Here is an 18,713-nt window from a genome sequence, read left to right as displayed (position 1 = left end):
GGGGAGGCCGGCTACCATGGTGTGAGGACACTCAGCAGCCCTCTGGAGAGGCCCGCCTGCAGAGGACCTGAGATCCCCTGCCAACAGCCGCATCCTGGAAGTGGGTTCTCCTGAAAACTTGACCACCCAGCTCAGCCCCACCCCACCCCAGATTCCTGACCCTCAGACACAGGGCAAATAATACATGCTTATTGTTTTAAGTGGCTACGTTTTGGCGGTGATTTCTTATGTAGCAATAGAGAACGAATACATCTCTTGCCTGTGGAGGGTGAGAGAGAACCCCGACACAGGCACCTTGTCTTCTCATGTTGGGGTCTCCCCTGCAGCTGAGGTTCCGCATCGATAGATTCAGGCAGGGGGAAGCGGGACATTTTGACACCAGTGTTTTGACAGGGTCCTGCAGAAGGGAAGTCATGGCTAAGCACTGGACACTTCGGAACAGCCCAGGCCTGCCCCCACCTGCCTGGAATCCTCCCGCATTCACCTGGCCCCTGAGCTCTGGCCCCCAGTCCCACCTGGGGAGGAGCCACGATCCAGGGAACAGAGCTGCAGCACAGGCTCGCTGGCCATCCCCCAGAGGAGGGCACAGCAGGTACAAAGGCACAGAGGCCTGGAGGAGAGCCGACAGAAGAGTCCTGGGAGCCTCAGCCTGGTGGGGTAGGGACGGGCACGGCTCTGCCGCACCCCCAGTCGCCAACCCCCACAGCCATGCCATCCATACCTGGCCAGGCCAGTGGCCTCCTGCCGGCTCTCCATGTCCTGCCTCTGCCTGCCTGGCCTGTGCCCTTCCACATCTGAGCTCAGGTCTGCACTTGAGTCCTGCCTCCCCTGGGCCAGGCCCGTTTCCTCATCTATGGAGTCGGGGGGAGGAGAGCTCCCAGGGGCATCACAGGGTGTCACAGGGTGTGGCAGCAGCCCCAGGGCAGAGGCCACCTGTCCTCAGAGCCCATGGCCCTAAAAGTTCCCCTGTGTGCCCCCTGCAGATACCCCACCCTCAATGCCCTCACTGGCCATCCAAGCAGAGCTCAGCTGAGGACCAGGGTGGCTGTTAGGGGTGTGGGGTGATGGGCGGCTTTGGGAAGATGGAGGGAGATGCCGAGCCAGGCCAGGCCTCAATCTGAAGCCCAGGGGACGGACGTTGGTGCAGGAGGCAGAGGCGGGGCTTGTTCACATATGAGCCCCGGCCTGGGCCCAACCAGCCTGGCTGGACGATGGGGCAGGAGGGGGACACCCTTAACGGGTGAACCGGGTGTGCTCTCAAACCCTCCCAAGATCAGTCAAGAGGGCTTCACTGCCACTTCACAGATAGGATGCTGAGGCCAGAGCGCATCAGGGCTGACCCAGGCTGCCTGCACGGCCTCCTCTCTGCTGGGCTCCTTCACCCCACCTTGACAGGAGTCTTGGACACATCCACCCAGCGGCCCCACTGACCTTGGGCTCTGAATGTTCCGGTGGCAGCACCAACCGTCCTGTCTCTTAGTGGCATGGGTGAGGTCACCGCGGCCACCGAGGAGAGGGGCCATTGGCCCAAGTCTGCTGCCCCAACCTGGACCCAGCCCCTCAGGCTGGGCTGCTGTTCCTCACCTCCCAGGGGAGACCCTCCCTCAGGGCTGCTGCTGGGTCAGGGGGAGTGGGCAGCTGGGGCAGCCCCCCTGGTGACTAACCTTGGCCCGAGGGGCAGCAGCCAGCTGGGGTCCGCAGGGGAAAGCCAAGGGCTGTCGGAGGGATCACCAACCAGGGCCCAAGCCAGAGCCCGCCCCACCCCCCATCCCAGCCCACACCTCAAACTCCCGCCTCAGACACCCCGATTTCCCCACAGAACCCCACCCCAGACACCTCCGAATCCCACCCATACCCTCAACCCCACGTGCAACACCAGACCTGAGTGGGGAGGGCAGGTGGGTCAGGCCGGCCGGGCAGGGGTCTGGCCTCTGCAGCATGTTTCTACCTCCACCCACAGACTGGGCCAGCCACGTTGTCAAAGTGTTTATTTTTCAGGGCGCCTGAACTGATTCCGAGGAAAAGCCGGGGGGGGGGCCTTCAGGGAGGAAGGGGAGTGGCCTGCCTCGGGGAGGGGCCTGTGCACGGATGGCATCAATCTTCTGGAAAGGCAGCCTCCCCACCCGGAATCATGGGAGGTGTAGCCCAGGTGTCGTTGTGAGTGAGGACCGACTGTGACAGTCCTGCCTCCAGGTCCCTAAGGATGGTGGGGTCAGGAGCCAGACCCCAGGCCAGAATGTCCGTCCTATGACTCGGCTTTCTTCAACCGACCCGGCCTGTGCTGACCCTGATCCTGTCCATGGGGTGAGGGCAGCCGGTGCTAGGTGGCACAGGCAGGCCTGGGACAGGACAAATGGCCTGGCTGGGGCCTGGAATCCAGTGGGGGGTGCCCAGGGCTCAAGGATGGGGCCTCTGCATGGCCCCATCAGGCCCTGGAAAGTTCCCTGACACCCGAGATCTAGCCCGGCATAGGAGCAGCAGGCCTGTCTCACCACCCTCCCCGGGGGACTGCTGCTGAGACCCTCAGAAGTCCCTCTAGGTTTGCAAAATCATTTTCAGAGAGAGTGGTACGGCAGAGCTTGGTTCCCATCCCTTTAGGTGGAAAATGGACATCGGAGTCAGGGAAGATGATGGGCCCAGTCAACACCCATGCTCCACATCTCTCTTCCCCCTTGGGGAGGGGGGAGCACAGACACCCCCCACCCCTGGAGCTGTAGCAGCTGGGAAGGGAGTGCTGGCAGCCCTGGTGGCCCCTCGGAGCACAATCCAGGGCCTGATGGGACATGCAGCTGTGATTTGGAACAACTGGAAGAATTAGAATCCAGGAGATGGGGCAGGTGGGGGCACTGGCAGGGGAGTGGTGGACTGTGGGGGAGGGCAGGGCCAAGAGCAGTTTGGGTCACGAGGGAGAGCATCCCCCCTACCTTGCCAGGGGTGGCTGCACCTCCCTGGGTCACCACCCCCTGCCCTTTCAGAAAAGGTCAGCCTGGGGCCAGGGCCCAGGGCCCAGGGCCACTGTGAGGGACCATGCATTGGAGCCGGGCCTGGAGTGGGTGCTCCTGGCCTTCTCCGCCCCTGCCCTGCACCGCAGAATTGCAACCACTCCTTCCCTTCTGTGCTTAGGGCTCCTGGCCCTGGAAAGTGGACGGAAGCACCCAGTGGGGAGCTTGGGGTCTGGAAGGCTGAGGGTCTCAGGACGTGGAGGTTGCTGGCCCTCCCCTGCAGGGCCCAGCCCAGGGGAGGCCCTGTGGGGAGCCTGCTCTAGCCTTCCGCTGACTGTGTTGGTTTCCCATGCAGGGCCACACACAGCACCCATTACTCTGCCACCCCACTTTGGTCTTCCTCCACATCCCAGTCCAAGTATACTCCCTGCGGGGCAGGGCTGGTAAGCCAGTGCCTGATCAGTCTGCCCGCTGTGTCCCGAGGAGGGGGGAGCCCCCACCCAGCTCTGGGTGAGCAGCCAGGCTGGCCCTAGGGCCCACACTCATGGAAGACCATGCCTGAGGGGCCCTGGATCTGGGGAACTGTCTTCTCCCTCCTTGGGGCTCCTGCAGGATCACAGTGTCCCTGGATAACCACCCCCAGTCCTCCCAGATGGACCCTTGGGCTCCCTTTCCTTCTGAGGGAGCAAGGGTGGACCCCAGGCACTCCCTCAGATCACTGGGTGGGGCCCTTCCAGGTCTCAGAGCTCAGAGAAGACCCAGCCCTAGTCTGAGGGAGGCCAGAAGGCAGGAAGACCCCAGCCACCCCACGTCTGTCCCGCCTTGTTGGCCACTCTGAGCTCTTCCATTTTGGGGTGAGTGGGGGCAGGAATGGGGGGGTCAGGGGCTGCACAGCTCCTACCTACAAGGAATCTTTGGTCCCTGGGGTGGGGGGCACCAGCTCTCCAGCCTCATGAAGATGGGTAGGGCACCCAGGTGGTGCCAGGAGGGGTCCATGCCGGGCACAGTGTCAGTCTAAATTACCTGAGGCAGAGAAGTGAGGTGCCCACCCCAGAGATTGGAAGCACCAGACAGGTGAGGGATTCCCCTCCTGCAGCTCTGCCCTGCACCCCCTCAGATGCCCTCCCATGCTGGTGTACCTTCCACCTCCAGCCGTGAGGAAGCCAGTTAGCGCTGTTGGGGGTACCATCTGAGACCCTGCAGGTGGGGGTACCCCTTCCTTCCCAAGGGCCCCTGCAGACACCCAGGGTCCAGGCCAGCTCAGTGGGGCTTCAGCTGGGAGGCCTAGGCTGAGCTGCTGCTGGAGGCTTGGGCTGTGCTCCCCGCTTTCTTGTGTGTGGATGCCTATGTGGCAACTTCTTCAGCACGTGGGGGGTGAGGGTAATAGGGCCCCGGGCCAGGGTGGCAGCTAGACCCGGCCCAGCCTCTGTGAGTGCCAGGGCTCTTTTGACCGGGGGGTGGGGGGGGTGGGGTCTCCCAGCATCGGGAAAAAAAACAGTAGAAGGCCTCAGTGGACTCGGTGTCTCAGAAAGGGTGGTCGGATGGTGAACTCTGGGCCAGGAGGCCAACACCACTGTTCTCCCCACCCCTCTTTACTGTGCCAAAGGGGGTGGGCCACCCCACAGAACTCTGGAGGGTAATCCTCCAAGAATGCTCACTCTGCTGCCCTGTCCAGGATGAACTGGAATCTTTGTGATAAATTCCAGAGACACCAATGCCTGGCCTCCTGTAGTCCCAGAAGACTTGGGTGTCATTTTGAAGTAGGTTTGGGGGAAGTTGTTCTGTGACACGGAGGCAGCCACCAAGTTGTGTCCTGGGCCCAGGCCACCAATGACCACACTCCATGGTGCCTCCTCAAACCTTAGCTCTTTCCATGTTGCAGATGAGAAAACCCGGGGTTTGAAGCACCTTGCCCAGGACTAGCTGGAATCAACGCTCCCCTTAGGCGAGGGTCTGCGTGGTATGGGGATGGAGAGCACGTCTTGGGGCCCGGCCATCCCCCAGCACAGCCCGCCTCTGGAAGCGCGAGGGGAGGGGCAGCGGCTGTATCTGGCCCCACAGCGCACAGAGCCACAAGGGGAAACGGAAGTCAGAGAGGATGACGGCCTTGCCCAAGATCACCTAGGCAGCGGGGGTGGGGGTGGGGGTGGGGGTGGCGGGTCGGGCCCCACTTCCCTACCCAGGAGAAGCAGCCGCCGCCCGCGTCCTGGAGGAAGCAGAGGTTTGGATGCGGGCTCAGATCCCAGGGGGCTCGGCAAGGGAGGCCTGCAACGCCCCACAGCTGAGCCAAGAGGCGGGAACCCCACGGGGTCCGCGGGCGCTTCGCGGCTTGGGGTGTGGCTGGGTGCGCGCTCACCTGTTAGAGGGCGCGGCCCCGGGCGCGGGGGGCGACGGGGGTCACGGCCTCAGAGAACGCGGGACCCAGTCGCGCTTCCATCAAGCCGGGGCAGAGGGAGGCGAGCGCGCACGGAGTGGGAGATGGAGGGGCAGGAGGGGGCTGCGCGCCCGGGCTCCCAGCCCAGCTGCACGGGCTGGCGAAGCTCGGGCGCCGGTCTGAGGGCGCGGGGGAGCGAGACTGGTCGGGCGAGGAGGCACAGCCCGCACCGGTGTCCGCGCCGTCGGGGAGCACTGGGGAGCCCCTCCCGCGGGGTCCAGGCGGGGCGGCGCCAGGCGGCGGTGACGTACGCTGGGGAAGTGCCGCGCGAGCGGCCAGAGCACTGAGTCGCCCCCGGCGCGGCGCCCGGCAGCCAGCGAGGCGGGCAGAGGCGCGCGGCGGCCGAGCCGAGCGGCAGCAGGTAGGCACGGCCCCGATGCTCCACGGGTCCGGAACTGGGACCCTCGGAGCCGCCCCGGCGCTGAGTCTGCGCCTGGCGTGGGGGCGGCCTCGGGGTCCGCGCTTTTGCCTTTCGCCCTCCTGGTCCAGGGGCGCCCAGGGCACAGATGAGTCCCCTGCCCCCTGACGGCCCCCACTGAAGGGCCCGGGGAGCCAGCCGCACCCCTTCGCGCCCTAGGATCCGGGTCGCGCGAGGCTCATCCAGGCGCCCCTCCGTCGGGCGACCCTCGGGGGCTGGGCTCCGGCCGGGAGGCGGCTCCGCCGGGCGGCCGAGCGGGTTCCGGGTATAAATAGCTTGGTCCGCCGCGACCTGCTGGGGCGCGCCGGCTATATTTGGTGGGGCTAACGTCCGGCCAGGGCCCCCTTCCCGGAGGAGTGGGGAGCACGTGCGCTCCGGGGCTGCCGGAGAGCCCAGGGTGGTGGTGCCTGAGGGCCGGTCCTCTCACCTCCTCCCTGTTCTTGCAGCTGCACTGAACCGCCCTAAACACTCAACAACCCACACCCGCCCGCAGGCTATGGTTTCTGATCTGGACCCTGGGCAGAGAGATGGGGACCCCGCTCCGGGATCCAACTGGACTCCCTGAGCTCTCCTCACTCCCCTCCCAGGCCCCGAGCCCTGGGAAAACCAGGTGGGGCCTCAGGGGCCTTGGTTTACTTACCTGAAAAGTGGGTTGACAACTCACCTACCTGGATGCTGGCCCAGGCCAGTGGCTGGCAAGCCTGTGAGTGGAAGGGAAGCAGTCAGGGTCATGGCCCCTGGCAGGTGGTGCCTGGATTCTAGGTGAGGGACAAAGTGGCAGCCCAGGGGCAGAGCGCTTCTCTGTCCCAGAGGCACTAAGCTGCATATCCAGAGGTGCTTGGGCTGACAGGATCACTGTGTGTGGTGACCCCATGGCTAAGCGGTCTGAGGGACAGCAGATGGCAACTGGTCCCATGGCCTTCATGCAACCCGGGTCAGAGGGGCTTGTCCAAAGCCAAGAGCAGGGGTGGGTGCTGTGTCATTTGGTGGGTTCAGGGGTCCACTGCCTCATTCTGAAGGCCCAGGAGTCTTTGGGGGTCAGATGGGTGCTGGGAGAGACAGGGACAGATGCAGGAGTGTGTCCTGGAGGATGGACTAGGCCCCTTGGGCTCAGCTGTTAAGAAGTTGCTCCCACGGTGGGAGGTCTGTCTCCAATGGGGTCTGAGGGCATGGGTGGCAGTGCCCAGACAGACGTGAAGTCTTCCTGCCCAGCAGTCTGGTTTAGACAGTGCCTGGGGTGGACATTGGGAGGCCTGATCCCAAGGCAGGCTCTGTAATGACCCTGTGTGACCTTGGGCAGGGCCTGGTACCCAGGAGGCAACGCAGCTCTCACCCACACCTCAGTCTGAAGGGCAGTAACGAGGGGGAGATGCTTATGCTCCTCAGGACACTGGCCAGGGAGAGTGTGTGCAGCGGGGTCTTTGGGATCCCAACGCACTGGCTGGTGGTGTGTGTTTGACAAGGCTGACTTGCTCCAGGGCGGTCCTCGCAGAGACCTGGCTGGTGTGGAGGGGGCCAGTGCCGCCCCCTCGAGGTGAGGAGCCCAGTAGAGCGACCCCAGGGCCCCAGACTGGCCCTTCTGGAAAGTGGCCAGTGGAGAAGACAGCCACACAGAGCGATCAGTCCATTGGAGGCGCCTCTGGATCGGGCGGGCGGGATCAGGCCCGGACGCAGGGGCGGGGCAGGAGCGGACAAGGCCTGGGGCTCCTCGTGGCGTCGCCTTGGCGAGTGCAGACCTCCCAGCTTCAGTCTCCATCTGTGAAATGGGCCGTGCCGGGGAAGCGGGTCCCAGACACCCCGGGCTCTCAGCCAATGTTCCGAGCCCCGAGCCGCGCCCACCTGGCCAAGACCCACCGGGGGGACAGTGAAGGGGGCCCCTCCCGCGGGGTCCCCTTCGGCGCGCGGGGACGTCCAATGCGGCTCCGGGGCTCGCGGACCCCGGCGGCCCCGTGCGTTGGCTGTGCGCTCTGGCCAATACGGTAGCGAACGGGAAGGGCGCCTACTCCAGGCAATACGGCGACGGCTCCTCCCTTGGCGCGGTCACGTCCCCCACGTCCCGCGCGCGGCCAGGCAGCGGGGCTGGGGCGGGGCCGCGCGGAGCATCCTCCCTTCCCAACCATCACCCTGGCGCCCGGTGGGGTCTGCCCGACTCCCACCTGCCCAGCCGCAAGCTGGAACGGGAAGGAGCGTCCGACCTGCTCCCTCGGTTGGGTGGTGGTGGTGGTGGGTGGAGCTCCGGGTCCCTCGACTTCTTCCTCCCCCTCACTGAGCCCTACTGAGCCACCTTCCCCACCCCCACGCCCCATCCCCGCCGCCCACTTCCTCCAAAGGCCCCATGTGGTGGTGGTGGTGGGAGGTGGGAACCCAGTGTTGGTGGAAGGGGCCTCTCCTGGCTGGTGGGGCTTGCCGACACAGAGCCCACTTTCTGGGCCTTGGCCCTAGGTCACAGGCTTTAGGGTTGGGGGGCTGCAGGGAGTTGAGGAATAGGACAAGGTGGCCACGTGGGTGGGCAGGCCAGGCGCTCCCAGGCTGGGCAGGGTTGGGTCCAGGCCTGGAGTAGGGCAGAGTGGGCCTGCTCATCTACCTCCTGGCCCCTCCTCATTGCCCTCTGAGCTTTCTAGAGTAGGGTGGTCTGACAGGGTAAGCACAAAAAACTCTCGAATGTCCTTCTCCTTGTCATAACGGGGTGATGGTGGTGGAGCAGAGAATGACTCAGAGCTAGAGGCTGGCGTGGGGCACAGTGTCCAATCTGGTGAATGAGGCTACTGTTTCCACCCCACCCGCCCCTGCAAGAAGACATGAGCCCACCTGAGAGCTTGCAGGGGCACTGGGCATGTGCTGGAGAGCTGCGTGGTCAGTGGAGGTGGGGTGGAGGGCCCAGGCCAGGCTGAGTAGGCCTGGATCAGACCTTCACCCACTGCCCAGCTCTCACCTCCCCAGAAAAAGCTCCAGGCACCTCCGTCCAGTTACAGCGCCAAACACAGGTGGTGGCAGGGCTGAGGTGGGCATCTGGGGTCCTTTTCCTCCTCTTGGGAAGGAGACAGGTACCCTGGCCAGTGTGGATGGGTGAGAGTGTTCTAGATATTCTAGTTACGTGTTTGCCCAACAGGGGCAGTGGGGGAAGGAAGAAGGGGAGCCCCTCCCTCCTCCTGAGGGTGCAGCACCCTCTTGCCAGCTACCCCCATGGGCATCTGGGGCCTTGGGGCTTGAGGAGCTAGGTGCTAGCCACACTGGGCTGTTTCCCTGTTGCTCAGGCGTGTCTCCCAAGCCTCCTGGTGCGGGAAGAGTCAGGAAGGAATATAATTGCTCCTTTCCTGCCCCGCCCACCTAGAGCTGGTCTCCAAGGACTAGAAGTCCAGTTAGGTAACTGGCCAGCCTGGAAAGTGCACCTACTAAGCACCTGGGACAAGCTACAGGCTCTAGGACTGGGGCGCCCCACACTGAACCCTTCTCCCTGGGTTCATGGCCTGCCCTGGGGACTGATGGGCCACAGACCCAGGACCCAAGGTGGGTGAAGGGACTGCCAGTACAGAAGCCTAAAGGGCAGCAGCAAGCCCGTGGCTGGATCAGAGTGGCAGACGGGCTCCAGGAGGTGGTGAGACCAACAGGACGTGGAAGTCAGGGCTGGCTCTGAGCTGGGGGTGTGGGGTTGGGTTGGGAACACGTTGGTATGAGGTTTGCACTAGCTCTCCGGGGGGAGATTCAGGGGTGGGAGTGAGGCTGGGTACTGTCACCACCATGGGCATTCAAAACTGGTAAGTGTAGGTATGAGAAGGGGGGCACTGGGGAGGGGAGAGAGGTGATACAGAAGCTGGAGCCTCACCCCAGCTAGGACCCTCGCCCAGATAGCCAGTGGGCCCCTGAGGGAGCAGCTGGTGGAAGCCCCTGATTTGGGAGGGCACAGTGGATGGGTCATTCGAGGGACCCCTGTGCACACTCCTCTTTGGACCAGGACCTGAGGGCAGCCCCTGGAGCCACACCTGACCCAGAAGTGGGCACACGCACCCACCTGGGAGATCAGCTTTCTGAGGCCTAGAGGGCGGGTTATTTCTGGGCTGGGGACGTGGCTTGCGTGCTTCCCTGGGAGAGTAAATGTCACTGAAAGGACAGCCAGCCGGCATGTGCTCACAGATGTGCTGGTGCCACCTCCCTCTGCACCAGCCTGAGGGTCCCTGACCAGCCCCCAAGGGGGCCACTCCTCCCATCCTGGGTTTTCCTTGGAACATCAGCCAGCCTGTGCTTGAATCTGCCTGCACAGGATGGGCTGGGCTGGGCTGGGCTGATGAGGCCGTTTTGCTCTTGAAAATTTCAGCCCCTTCTCCACCTCCTCCCTCCCCCATAAACACGCAGAGCACTGCCGGGTGAAATCCCTTTGCCCCAAACCTACAGCCCCTGCCCACTATCATCTTCCCTGCTTGCCCTCCACCCCCAACTGGCAAACTGAAATTCACTAGGAACCTCACTTTGAAGACCATCTGGTGTGGGGTATGGGGTGGGGGGTCATTTCAGTGTGGCTGGCACCCTGGGGCTGGAGGGTTAGCTGGGAGAAAGCAGTGTCTGAAGAGCTTCTGGAGCGTTCAGGGGTTGGCGGGAGAGATGACCATACTGGGTCTTGGTCCCGGCATAGAAGATGGCCCCCTCCTCACGCGAGCCTCGTGTGGAGCCACTTGGCCCACACAGGTCACTGTACCCTCCTGCCTCTGGGCCTTGGCACCCGTTCCTCTGCCTCCTCACCTTCCCAGATGCTGGTTCTCCTGAGGATCCTGGGGGCCTCCAGGGAAGGCCCAGCCCCGGCAGGCAGAGAATGGGGCCTCGAAGGTTAGGGTGCCCGTGATCCCCCTGGTGCACAGGGAAATCTCAGAGGGAGGCCCTGTTTTGTTCTGTTTTGTAGCTTTGGGTTTCTAAGTGTCCGGCCATTCCTAGTTGCTCGGCCCAGACACACTCTCCTCCTTGGCCTCTGCATGGCCCACTTGATTCACTTTAAAAAGCCCATGACCCCCAACCAGCCAGGATCCTGAGGACAGCCAGCCCCTCAACGCCCCCCGACCATAACCACAACCACTGTCCCGAGTCCTGGGTTTGGGGTTCCTGTGCTTTTTGCCTTAAATAGTGTCATTGCATCCCAATGCGTTCCCATTCCTAAGATATACTTAGTTTTTTTTTGTTTTGTTGTTTTGTTTTAGTATCACTCAGCTGCAGGTACCCTGGAGACCTTTTAAACAATGCTAACAAGGGAAAGGGACAGCGGCTCGGTGCCCCCGCCCAGCGAGTTTGGCTGCAGATGACATTTGTCCCGTCCCAGGCTCAGGCACGTGGCTGTGTGGTCAGAGGCAGGGCTCTGGAGGAGAACCTAGGGGTGGGCCACACTGAAGCTGTGATCAGACTGTCAGGGTGTAGAGGCCCTTGTCCTTCCTCACATTTTGTCCCAGGTTCTGTGTAGCCTCATGTGGCCACCCAGGGGGCTGTGCCAGGTCATGGGTCTGTGCACACATCTGCAGGAAGATGGGAGGCTCCCCTGGCTGGGGTGCCCCCGTGCACCTTTCAGCTGTGTCCCCGGATGGCTGCACAGCCCCTGGCCTCAGATGCATCCTCCATCCTGCTCACTGAAGCCCAGGAGCCTTCCGAACACCAGGGCAAAGTACTTGAAAAGGGCACTTGGGTCTGAGTGCAGGGAGAGGTGAGGGTTTCTTGGGTCTCCCAAGTGGTGCCTGTGGCCCTGCCCAGCGGATAACTATTGCAGGCTCTGAAGGTGGACCTCTGGCCCAGGCTGGGGTGGGGAGGCAGGGCTGCTGTTGTGCTCCAATGGGCTGTGTCTGCCTTGTCATCACCCTGACAGGCAGCTGACTCCTGGGGGTCCAGCCATCAAAGGGTGGTGTGCACAGACAGCAGCTACTGCTCGGAATCACCTAGGAAGCCCTTAAAAAAACACCCCCCATCAACACCCTCCAAACCAAAGTCCAGGACCCCCTCCACTACTGAATCAGAGCCCAGATCCCTCCAGACTACTGAATCAGGGTCCCCAGAGGGCACAGCACCTGTGGCTGGCGTGCTGAGGGGGCTCTTATTCCCCACATTCCTTTGCCCTTCACACTGAAGCTGTGCTCAGATAGTCTGGGCACAGAGGCCCTTGTCCTCACTCCAGAGTCCTTTCCCAGGTTCTGTGTAGCCTCAGATGCAGGAGTGGTCACCTAGAGGGCTGTACCAAGTCGAGAAGGATCCAAGGAAAAGGGGCAAGGGGTGGAGCCAGGACAGATTATGAAACCCAGGCGGGGGACTGGCAGCAAGGCGGCTGTGGCTCGCACAGCTCTCCTGGTTAGGAAGTGCTCAGGCATCACGCAGGTGGAGTGTTTACACCGCGGAATCGGCAGATACTACATATCAGGGCTTCTCCCACCAGGCAGCTGGTTTATAGCTCACCGTTGGTGGGGAGACACAGAGCTTCAGTGGACAGTGAGCGGCTGGATTCAACAAGCCCCCCCCTTTCCCACGCCTGCAGCAAGGAGGCCTACTTTGTCCTTGGGGCAGCTTCTGTCAGGTGAGGTGGGGGGACTAGGGCACCAGGCTGATCTCGGAGATTAGGGGATTTCTGGAGGGAGGATCAGGGAAGGGTGGGGGATAAAAATGGAAGGGGAGGGGAGGTTCTCCAGGTGGAAATCTGGCTGCAGTATTTCAGATTCCTCAAATGAGCTGAGTTCCTGGGGTTTAAAAGAGGGACGTTGACCCCGGGCGTCTATGGGTTTTGGGCCGGCACTGGGTGCGGGCACCTCCCTCCTTCTCAGCCTGGGGCCTGGACAGAAGCGCGTCCCTGCTGCCCTTTCCTCACCAGAGGAATTAAACTCCAGTGGCTGACAGGCACCTTCCACCTGGGCTGGCCCGGCTGCCCTCGGGCTCCCAGAAGGGCTGCGGCGGGTGGAGGATGATGAGATGGGATGAGTCAGGGCCAGCACAACGACCCCCACCCTCCCCGCCGGTTCCTCCATTTGGTCCCCACACAGCACAGCCTTGTGTGCGCCTCTTCTTCACACTCTCACTTCTGGGGCAGTGTGATCAGAGTGGAAAGGACCGGGGAGCTCTGTCCCCCTGCGGGTGGGAGAGCAAGGCTAGCTACATCTAGATTGAGGTCTCAAGGGACAGTACCCTAGGTCGGGCCCCAGGTCCCCACCAGGGCTAGCTTTACTGCCTGCCTGAGGTGCTAGCAGCTAGAACCATGCTACTTCCCAACACAGGGTCAGGCGGGAGGCCAGAGCACGGTTGATTTCCTCACTGGGGTCTGCTCTCAAGAGGTAACCTGAGACCTGGCTGAGCCCAAAAAAGCCACTGCCCTTTAGAGCCAGCTGTATGGGAAGAGGCCAGGCCTGAGCGGGGGAGGAAGGAGCCGCAGCTGCTAGTCACCCCAGACCCTCTTGCCCTGCACCCAGCACAGGTGAGGCTCAGAGGCAGGGCTCTCAGGTAACACTGGGCAGCTGGCCTGGCCCAGAGCTGAGCTCCTGCTGGGGGATGAGACCCGAAGGGAGGGGCGGCTGTCCCGGGTGCCAGCCCTCAGGTGCATCTCTGTCCCCACGCTGCTGGGTTGCAGCTGGGTGACTGCCTGACAACCAATTCAGCCTGACTTCCTCTTTCTCAGGGACGCGGAACCAGTCCTCCTGGCCATGGGAGGGGCAGTGGTCGATGAGGGCCCGACGGGCATCAAGGCCCCGGACGGGGGCTGGGGCTGGGCTGTCCTTTGGGGCTGTTTCGTCATCACAGGCTTCTCCTACGCCTTCCCCAAAGCGGTCAGTGTCTTCTTCAAGGAGCTCATGAGAGAGTTTGGGATAGGCTACAGCGACACGGCCTGGATCTCCTCCATCCTGCTGGCTATGCTGTACGGGACAGGTGAGGGGCTGAAATGCCAGGTGACCGCCTCGGGGAGTTCACCAAGTTCCGTTCTGGACAAAATGGCCTCGGGGTCGGGGGTTGGGTGGTACGTCCAGAGGGCACACGGGCACAGGCCAGGGTGGTCTGGGACCCTGTCCAAGGGGCTGTGTCTGCACAGCTGTGCTGGATCTCAGAGCTGTTCTTGCCGCCTGTGCAGACCAACCAGAAGAGATACCTCTAATGGGGACTGTTCCTCGTGAGCCGTGCTTTGTAGCTGGTGCCCCTGTGTCTGAGACAGGGTGAGGGGCACCAGGGCGGGGCAGGTGTCTCTGGGCATGGACAGCCTCGGTCCCACCCCTCAGCTGCTGTCCCCCACCCCCCAGGCCCGCTCTGCAGTGTGTGTGTGAATCGCTTTGGCTGCCGGCCCGTCATGCTCGCAGGTGGCCTCTTGGCGTCCCTGGGCATGGTGTCTGCGTCCTTCTGTGGAAGCATCATCCAGCTCTACCTCACCACGGGGGTCATTACCGGTGAGCGAGGCCCCCCGGGAATGGGGCGGCCGGGTGGCAATGGCTCACGTTGATGGAAGAGACAGGGCCTCCCGGGGGTGGGCAGCTGTGGGGTGTTCCCCCCGGGGGGCCAGCCTGTGCCTTGTTCCCTGTCTCTCCCGGGCGTGTGGGTTGGCGACAGGGCCTCTGAACACGTGCGGAGCCTCCTCACGTCGACGCCTGTCAGATCCACACACAGAATCGTTCAGGCGGGAGCCCTCACGGGGAGAACCGGGGCCGGGCCGCCTGCACTCACCTGCCCGCTCTCCTCCAGGCTTGGGTTTGGCGCTCAATTTCCAGCCCTCGCTCATCATGCTCAACCGCTACTTCAACAAGAGGAGACCCATGGCCAACGGGCTGGCGGCAGCGGGCAGCCCGGTGTTCCTGTGTGCCCTGTCCCCACTGGGGCAGCTGCTGCAGGACCACTACGGCTGGCGGGGTGGCTTCCTCATCCTGGGCGGCCTGCTGCTCAACTGCTGCGTGTGCGCTGCGCTCATGCGGCCCCTGGAGGCACCTCAGCCTAGCTCGGCTTCGGGGCCTGGGCCCCAGCGGCCGTCCCGGCGGCTGCTGGACCTGAGCGTCTTCAGGGACCGCGGCTTCGTCATCTATGCCCTGGCCGCCTCCATCATGGTGCTGGGGCTCTTTGTGCCACCCGTGTTCGTGGTGAGCTACGCCAAGGACATGGGAGTGCCTGACACCCAGGCAGCCTTCCTGCTCACCATCCTGGGTTTCATCGACATCTTTGCAAGGCCCACCGCTGGCTTCATCACCGGGCTCAAGAAGGTCCGGCCCTACTCTGTCTACCTCTTCAGCTTCGCCATGTTCTTCAATGGCTTCACCGACCTCACAGGATCCACGGCCAGCGACTATGGCGGCTTGGTGGTCTTCTGCATCTTCTTCGGCATCTCCTACGGCATGGTGGGGGCCTTGCAGTTCGAGGTGCTCATGGCCATTGTGGGCACCCAGAAGTTCTCCAGCGCCATTGGCCTCGTGCTGTTGCTGGAAGCCATAGCCGTGCTCATTGGGCCACCGTCGGGAGGTGAGTGCTGGGGGCAGGGTGGGGAGTGAGCTGCCTTCCCTCCCTGAGGCCTGGCTAGGCCCCTGGGCAGTTACCACACCTGCTCTTCCTGGGGAGGGGACTCACTGTGGGGGGCTCTTAGCTGGAAGGACACCCGCACCCCCCCCCTTTCCCGGCATTGTCTAGCCAGACCACCGTGTACCTCAGCACATGGCCAGCAGGCGTCAGGTGGGAACACGGCCTCTTGCACATCCCGGAACCCGCTTGGTTCGTTGTTGGAGGGGGACATGGCAGGACTGAGTCATGGGGACAGGTGATGGCTCTGGGGTGGAGTCCTGGTCCTCCTTTCTGGCTGTCACCGAACCCTGGGGACATTCAGAACTGAGACCATGGCCAGCTTTTGTGACCTTGGGCTTTTGCTTTATTTTTTGATAGATGAGAAGATAACGGTGTGGGATTAAAATGGTGTAGACTATGGGAGCAGTGTGGCCAAGGCCCTGCCAAGCCTCTGCACCTGGGTTTGGGTCTCTCCAGCCAACCCTATAGGCCCCCGACCTCCCACTCGACCTTGGGCCTTTGGGTCTTCTCGCCTGGAGGAGTCTGGGGTGAGGGTGAGGAGGTGCCTGAATTGTCACTGTCTTGGAGTCCCAGGTGGTTCCTGTGAGGGCCATCACAGTGACAGGCAGCTGGGCTAGATCCCTACAGGTGCCTTGGATGAGGTCCCCACCCAAGGCTCTGCTCCAAACCCTTGTCAAAGCCACTCTGGTTTGGCCTCTGGGTCTGCACTGCCCAGGAGAAGGGGAAGGGGGTGGGAGTGGCTGCCTCAAGGGCCCTGGGCTGTCCCCGACAGTGCACTGGTGACTGCAGGGGTTCAGTGGAAGCTTCAGCCCCGGGCTGACTCTGTTTCCCTGCACTGCAGGCAAGCTCCTGGATGCGACGCACGTCTACCAGTACGTGTTTATCCTGGCGGGGGCCGAGGTGCTGACCTCCTCCCTCGTGCTGGTGCTGGGCAACTTCTTCTGCCTTGGGAAGAGGCCTGAGGTGGTCACGGAGGAGGAGAGCCACAAGCCCCCTGAGGACGTGAGGGTGGACTCTCGGGAGGTGGAGCACTTCCTGAAGACAGAGCCTGAGAAGAACGGGGAGGTTGTTCACACCCCGGAGACGAGTGTCTGAGCTGGGGGAGGCCAGCTGGGGTGCAGGGAACTGGACAGAGACCATCAACGCTCGTATTTATTTCACAAACAGGACTAGCTTGGGCAGGGCCGTTGGCTCCACGCCGGCTGCCCGGGCAATGGATCATCGCCCGATCCGTGTTTTGCAGGGGAGGTGGCGGGGTGGGAACGTGTCATTCCGAGGCGGATCTGTGGTGAAGCCAAGCCGCGAGGTTATGAGCCGTCTGCACCGGGGACCCCGTCTGCTGACCCCAGGGAGCCCGGTGCCCACCGCTGGGCTCAAGGACCCAGAGACCCACGCTTCGGAGACAACACGACTTTAATCAGGGGGTGGGGCCAGGGACAGCTGCGGAGCGGACACTGCCATGACGGGCCTCCCTGCGTGCCCGAGAGTGCCCTGTCCTGCCACGTCTCCCCATGCGCCCCAGCCCACCTCTCTCTGAGTATCTAGTGGACAGAGCTCCCTCCTTCACCTCTGAAATGTTTGAGATAAACCTGCTCTACACAGGGGCAGTGGTCTAACCATTCACCCCAAATCTCAGATTCTCAACAAATAGCCTGATTATTTTTACAAAGTGGTTCTGGTCCTCATCAGCCATCTCAGCCTTCTAAGCACTGCTGGTTCTCGACCCTACCCTGTTGGACCCCAAACGGCTTAGAGTGTTCACATAACGCCCTGGCGGTTGGCAGGGAAGAGGCCACACTGCAGGGGTGTGTACACTTAAGCTGAGATATACGTGTGGATTCTGTTCACTGGTGTGTTTAAAGAAAATGATCTGCCTGCCTTTTATTTGCCCCTCGGTCAGCTGACAGTCACCCCACGTGGTCAGCACCTGGGGTTGATATCTGCTCCCCATCCTCCTCGAACAGCCCCTCTCGGCCTCACCCTGGGTTCCTCACACCCACCTGCCCTCGTGGCCAGCGGCGGCCTGTGTGGCTGGGAGCCCGGTTCAGAGGCCGCTGGGGCCGCCTCAGTAGGTGGTGCGTCGAGGGCGCTGGGGACGGCAGCGGGCACCCTGGCGGGCCGCGTGCAGCCGGAGAGATGCCACGTCCCTGCTCCTCTGCAACAAAAAGCAAGCAAGAGCTCACGTCTTGGGCCTGCCCCAGAGATGTCGCCCCAAAGGGGCTGCTGCCTCCCTCCTCCATCTGCCCCTTGAGCTCTATGAGGGAGCCAGGCACCTGCCTGCAGCCCCCTGCCCCGTCGGTCATCCTTTCTGTCCTTCCTTCCCCTCTGCCAGGGGCTTGGGCTGTGGGCAGTGCTAGCAGTTACAGGGGTCAAGTGGTAGCCCTGCACCCACTGACCTCACCCTTTGTAAGGTGGACCAGGCAGGGTCCCCAAGCCAGCCCCTGGGCAAAGCTGAGCAATGACCACCCCACTTGTCAGGTCTTAAAGGGCCAGCCCCACCTGTGGTCTCTGCAACCACCTACCTGAGCCGGAGGGGTGCAGGGAAAAGGACGCAAGTGGGCAGGCTGCTTGCGCCCCTCCTCCAGCCACCTCCTAGCCCTCATCACACCACCCCTTTCTCTCCTGGTATGAGCTTGGCCTGGCTGTCGCCAGTCACTCAGTTATCCTGGGTCTCCTGGAACCAGCTGTGGTGGAGACCAGGGCCCCAGCATCCCGCACTAGCACCCCCATATGCTCATCTGAAGCTGCCTCATGCATCCCCCCTCCCTACTCGAGGACCCCCCCCGCAGCCATGCTCTGGGGACACTGTTCAGTGATTCTGAGATGGTCAGCTTGTGGGAGCTGCTCCATTGGCGGTGGGACCCACAGCTGGTCTGGGGCTGGCTCCACACACTCCAAGGTGGACCTGTGGCCCCCTGCCAGCACGGCAGCGACACCAGTTAGTTAAGGCATCCAGGGGCTCCACCCAGACTGGAGACTCATCTACAGGGGTCCTGGGGGAGAGGGTAACCAGACCTTCTTGTCCGCCTAGTTTTCTGGTTCCATGTTTCGAGCTGTGTCCAAGACACAGAGAAAGAAAACTTCCTGTCCTCAGGAAGCTGTGGCTGCCAAGGACCAACAGCCCTAAGGACAGTTGAAGGGAGTAGTCAGTGCTCTGGCATGGACGGGGCTGCCCCTAACCCTCCAGACATCTCCCAAAGGAGGCTCACACCTGGCATCCTGTGAAGACCGAGATGCCCGTGCTGAACCGACTCTCACCGGCCCTTCAGCACCTCCTTGGAGAACACATACACATCAGCCTAAATCAGAGGTGGGGGGATACATGAGCCAGCATCCTGGGCTGCCACCCCCAACCTGGCCAGACCTCGGGGCGCCTGCCACCCTATGCGGAGGATACCTTGGGACACACGTACAGGCCCCACCC

At 62.7% G+C, this 18,713-nt stretch overlaps 1 protein-coding gene across 4 annotated transcripts; it reads left to right on the top strand.

The window, feature by feature from the left end:
* Positions 1-5,138: 5,138 nt before the first annotated feature.
* SLC16A3 (solute carrier family 16 member 3) lies at positions 5,139-17,273 on the top strand. Of its 4 annotated transcripts, XM_057715619.1 has the most exons (7): positions 5,139-5,163; positions 12,192-12,329; positions 13,021-13,077; positions 13,419-13,666; positions 14,032-14,175; positions 14,468-15,232; positions 16,131-17,273. In XM_057715619.1, the coding sequence occupies exons 4-7, from the start codon at positions 13,444-13,446 to the stop codon at positions 16,382-16,384; spliced, it is 1,386 nt and encodes a 461-aa protein (XP_057571602.1). In that variant the 5' UTR covers positions 5,139-5,163; positions 12,192-12,329; positions 13,021-13,077; positions 13,419-13,443; the 3' UTR covers positions 16,385-17,273. The 4 variants fall into 4 exon arrangements, with proteins under 4 accessions (XP_057571602.1, XP_057571600.1, XP_057571599.1 ...); XM_057715617.1 differs by lacking the exon at positions 13,021-13,077; XM_057715616.1 differs by lacking the exons at positions 5,139-5,163; positions 13,021-13,077 and adding an exon at positions 5,654-5,737.
* Positions 17,274-18,713: the final 1,440 nt, after the last annotated feature.

The sequence above is a fragment of the Hippopotamus amphibius genome, chromosome 17 (assembly GCF_030028045.1).
Source record: "Hippopotamus amphibius kiboko isolate mHipAmp2 chromosome 17, mHipAmp2.hap2, whole genome shotgun sequence".
Classification (NCBI taxonomy): domain Eukaryota; kingdom Metazoa; phylum Chordata; class Mammalia; order Artiodactyla; family Hippopotamidae; genus Hippopotamus; species Hippopotamus amphibius.
The sequence above is the reverse complement of the archived record's forward strand: the minus strand, read 5'-3'. Positions and strand labels throughout refer to the sequence as shown.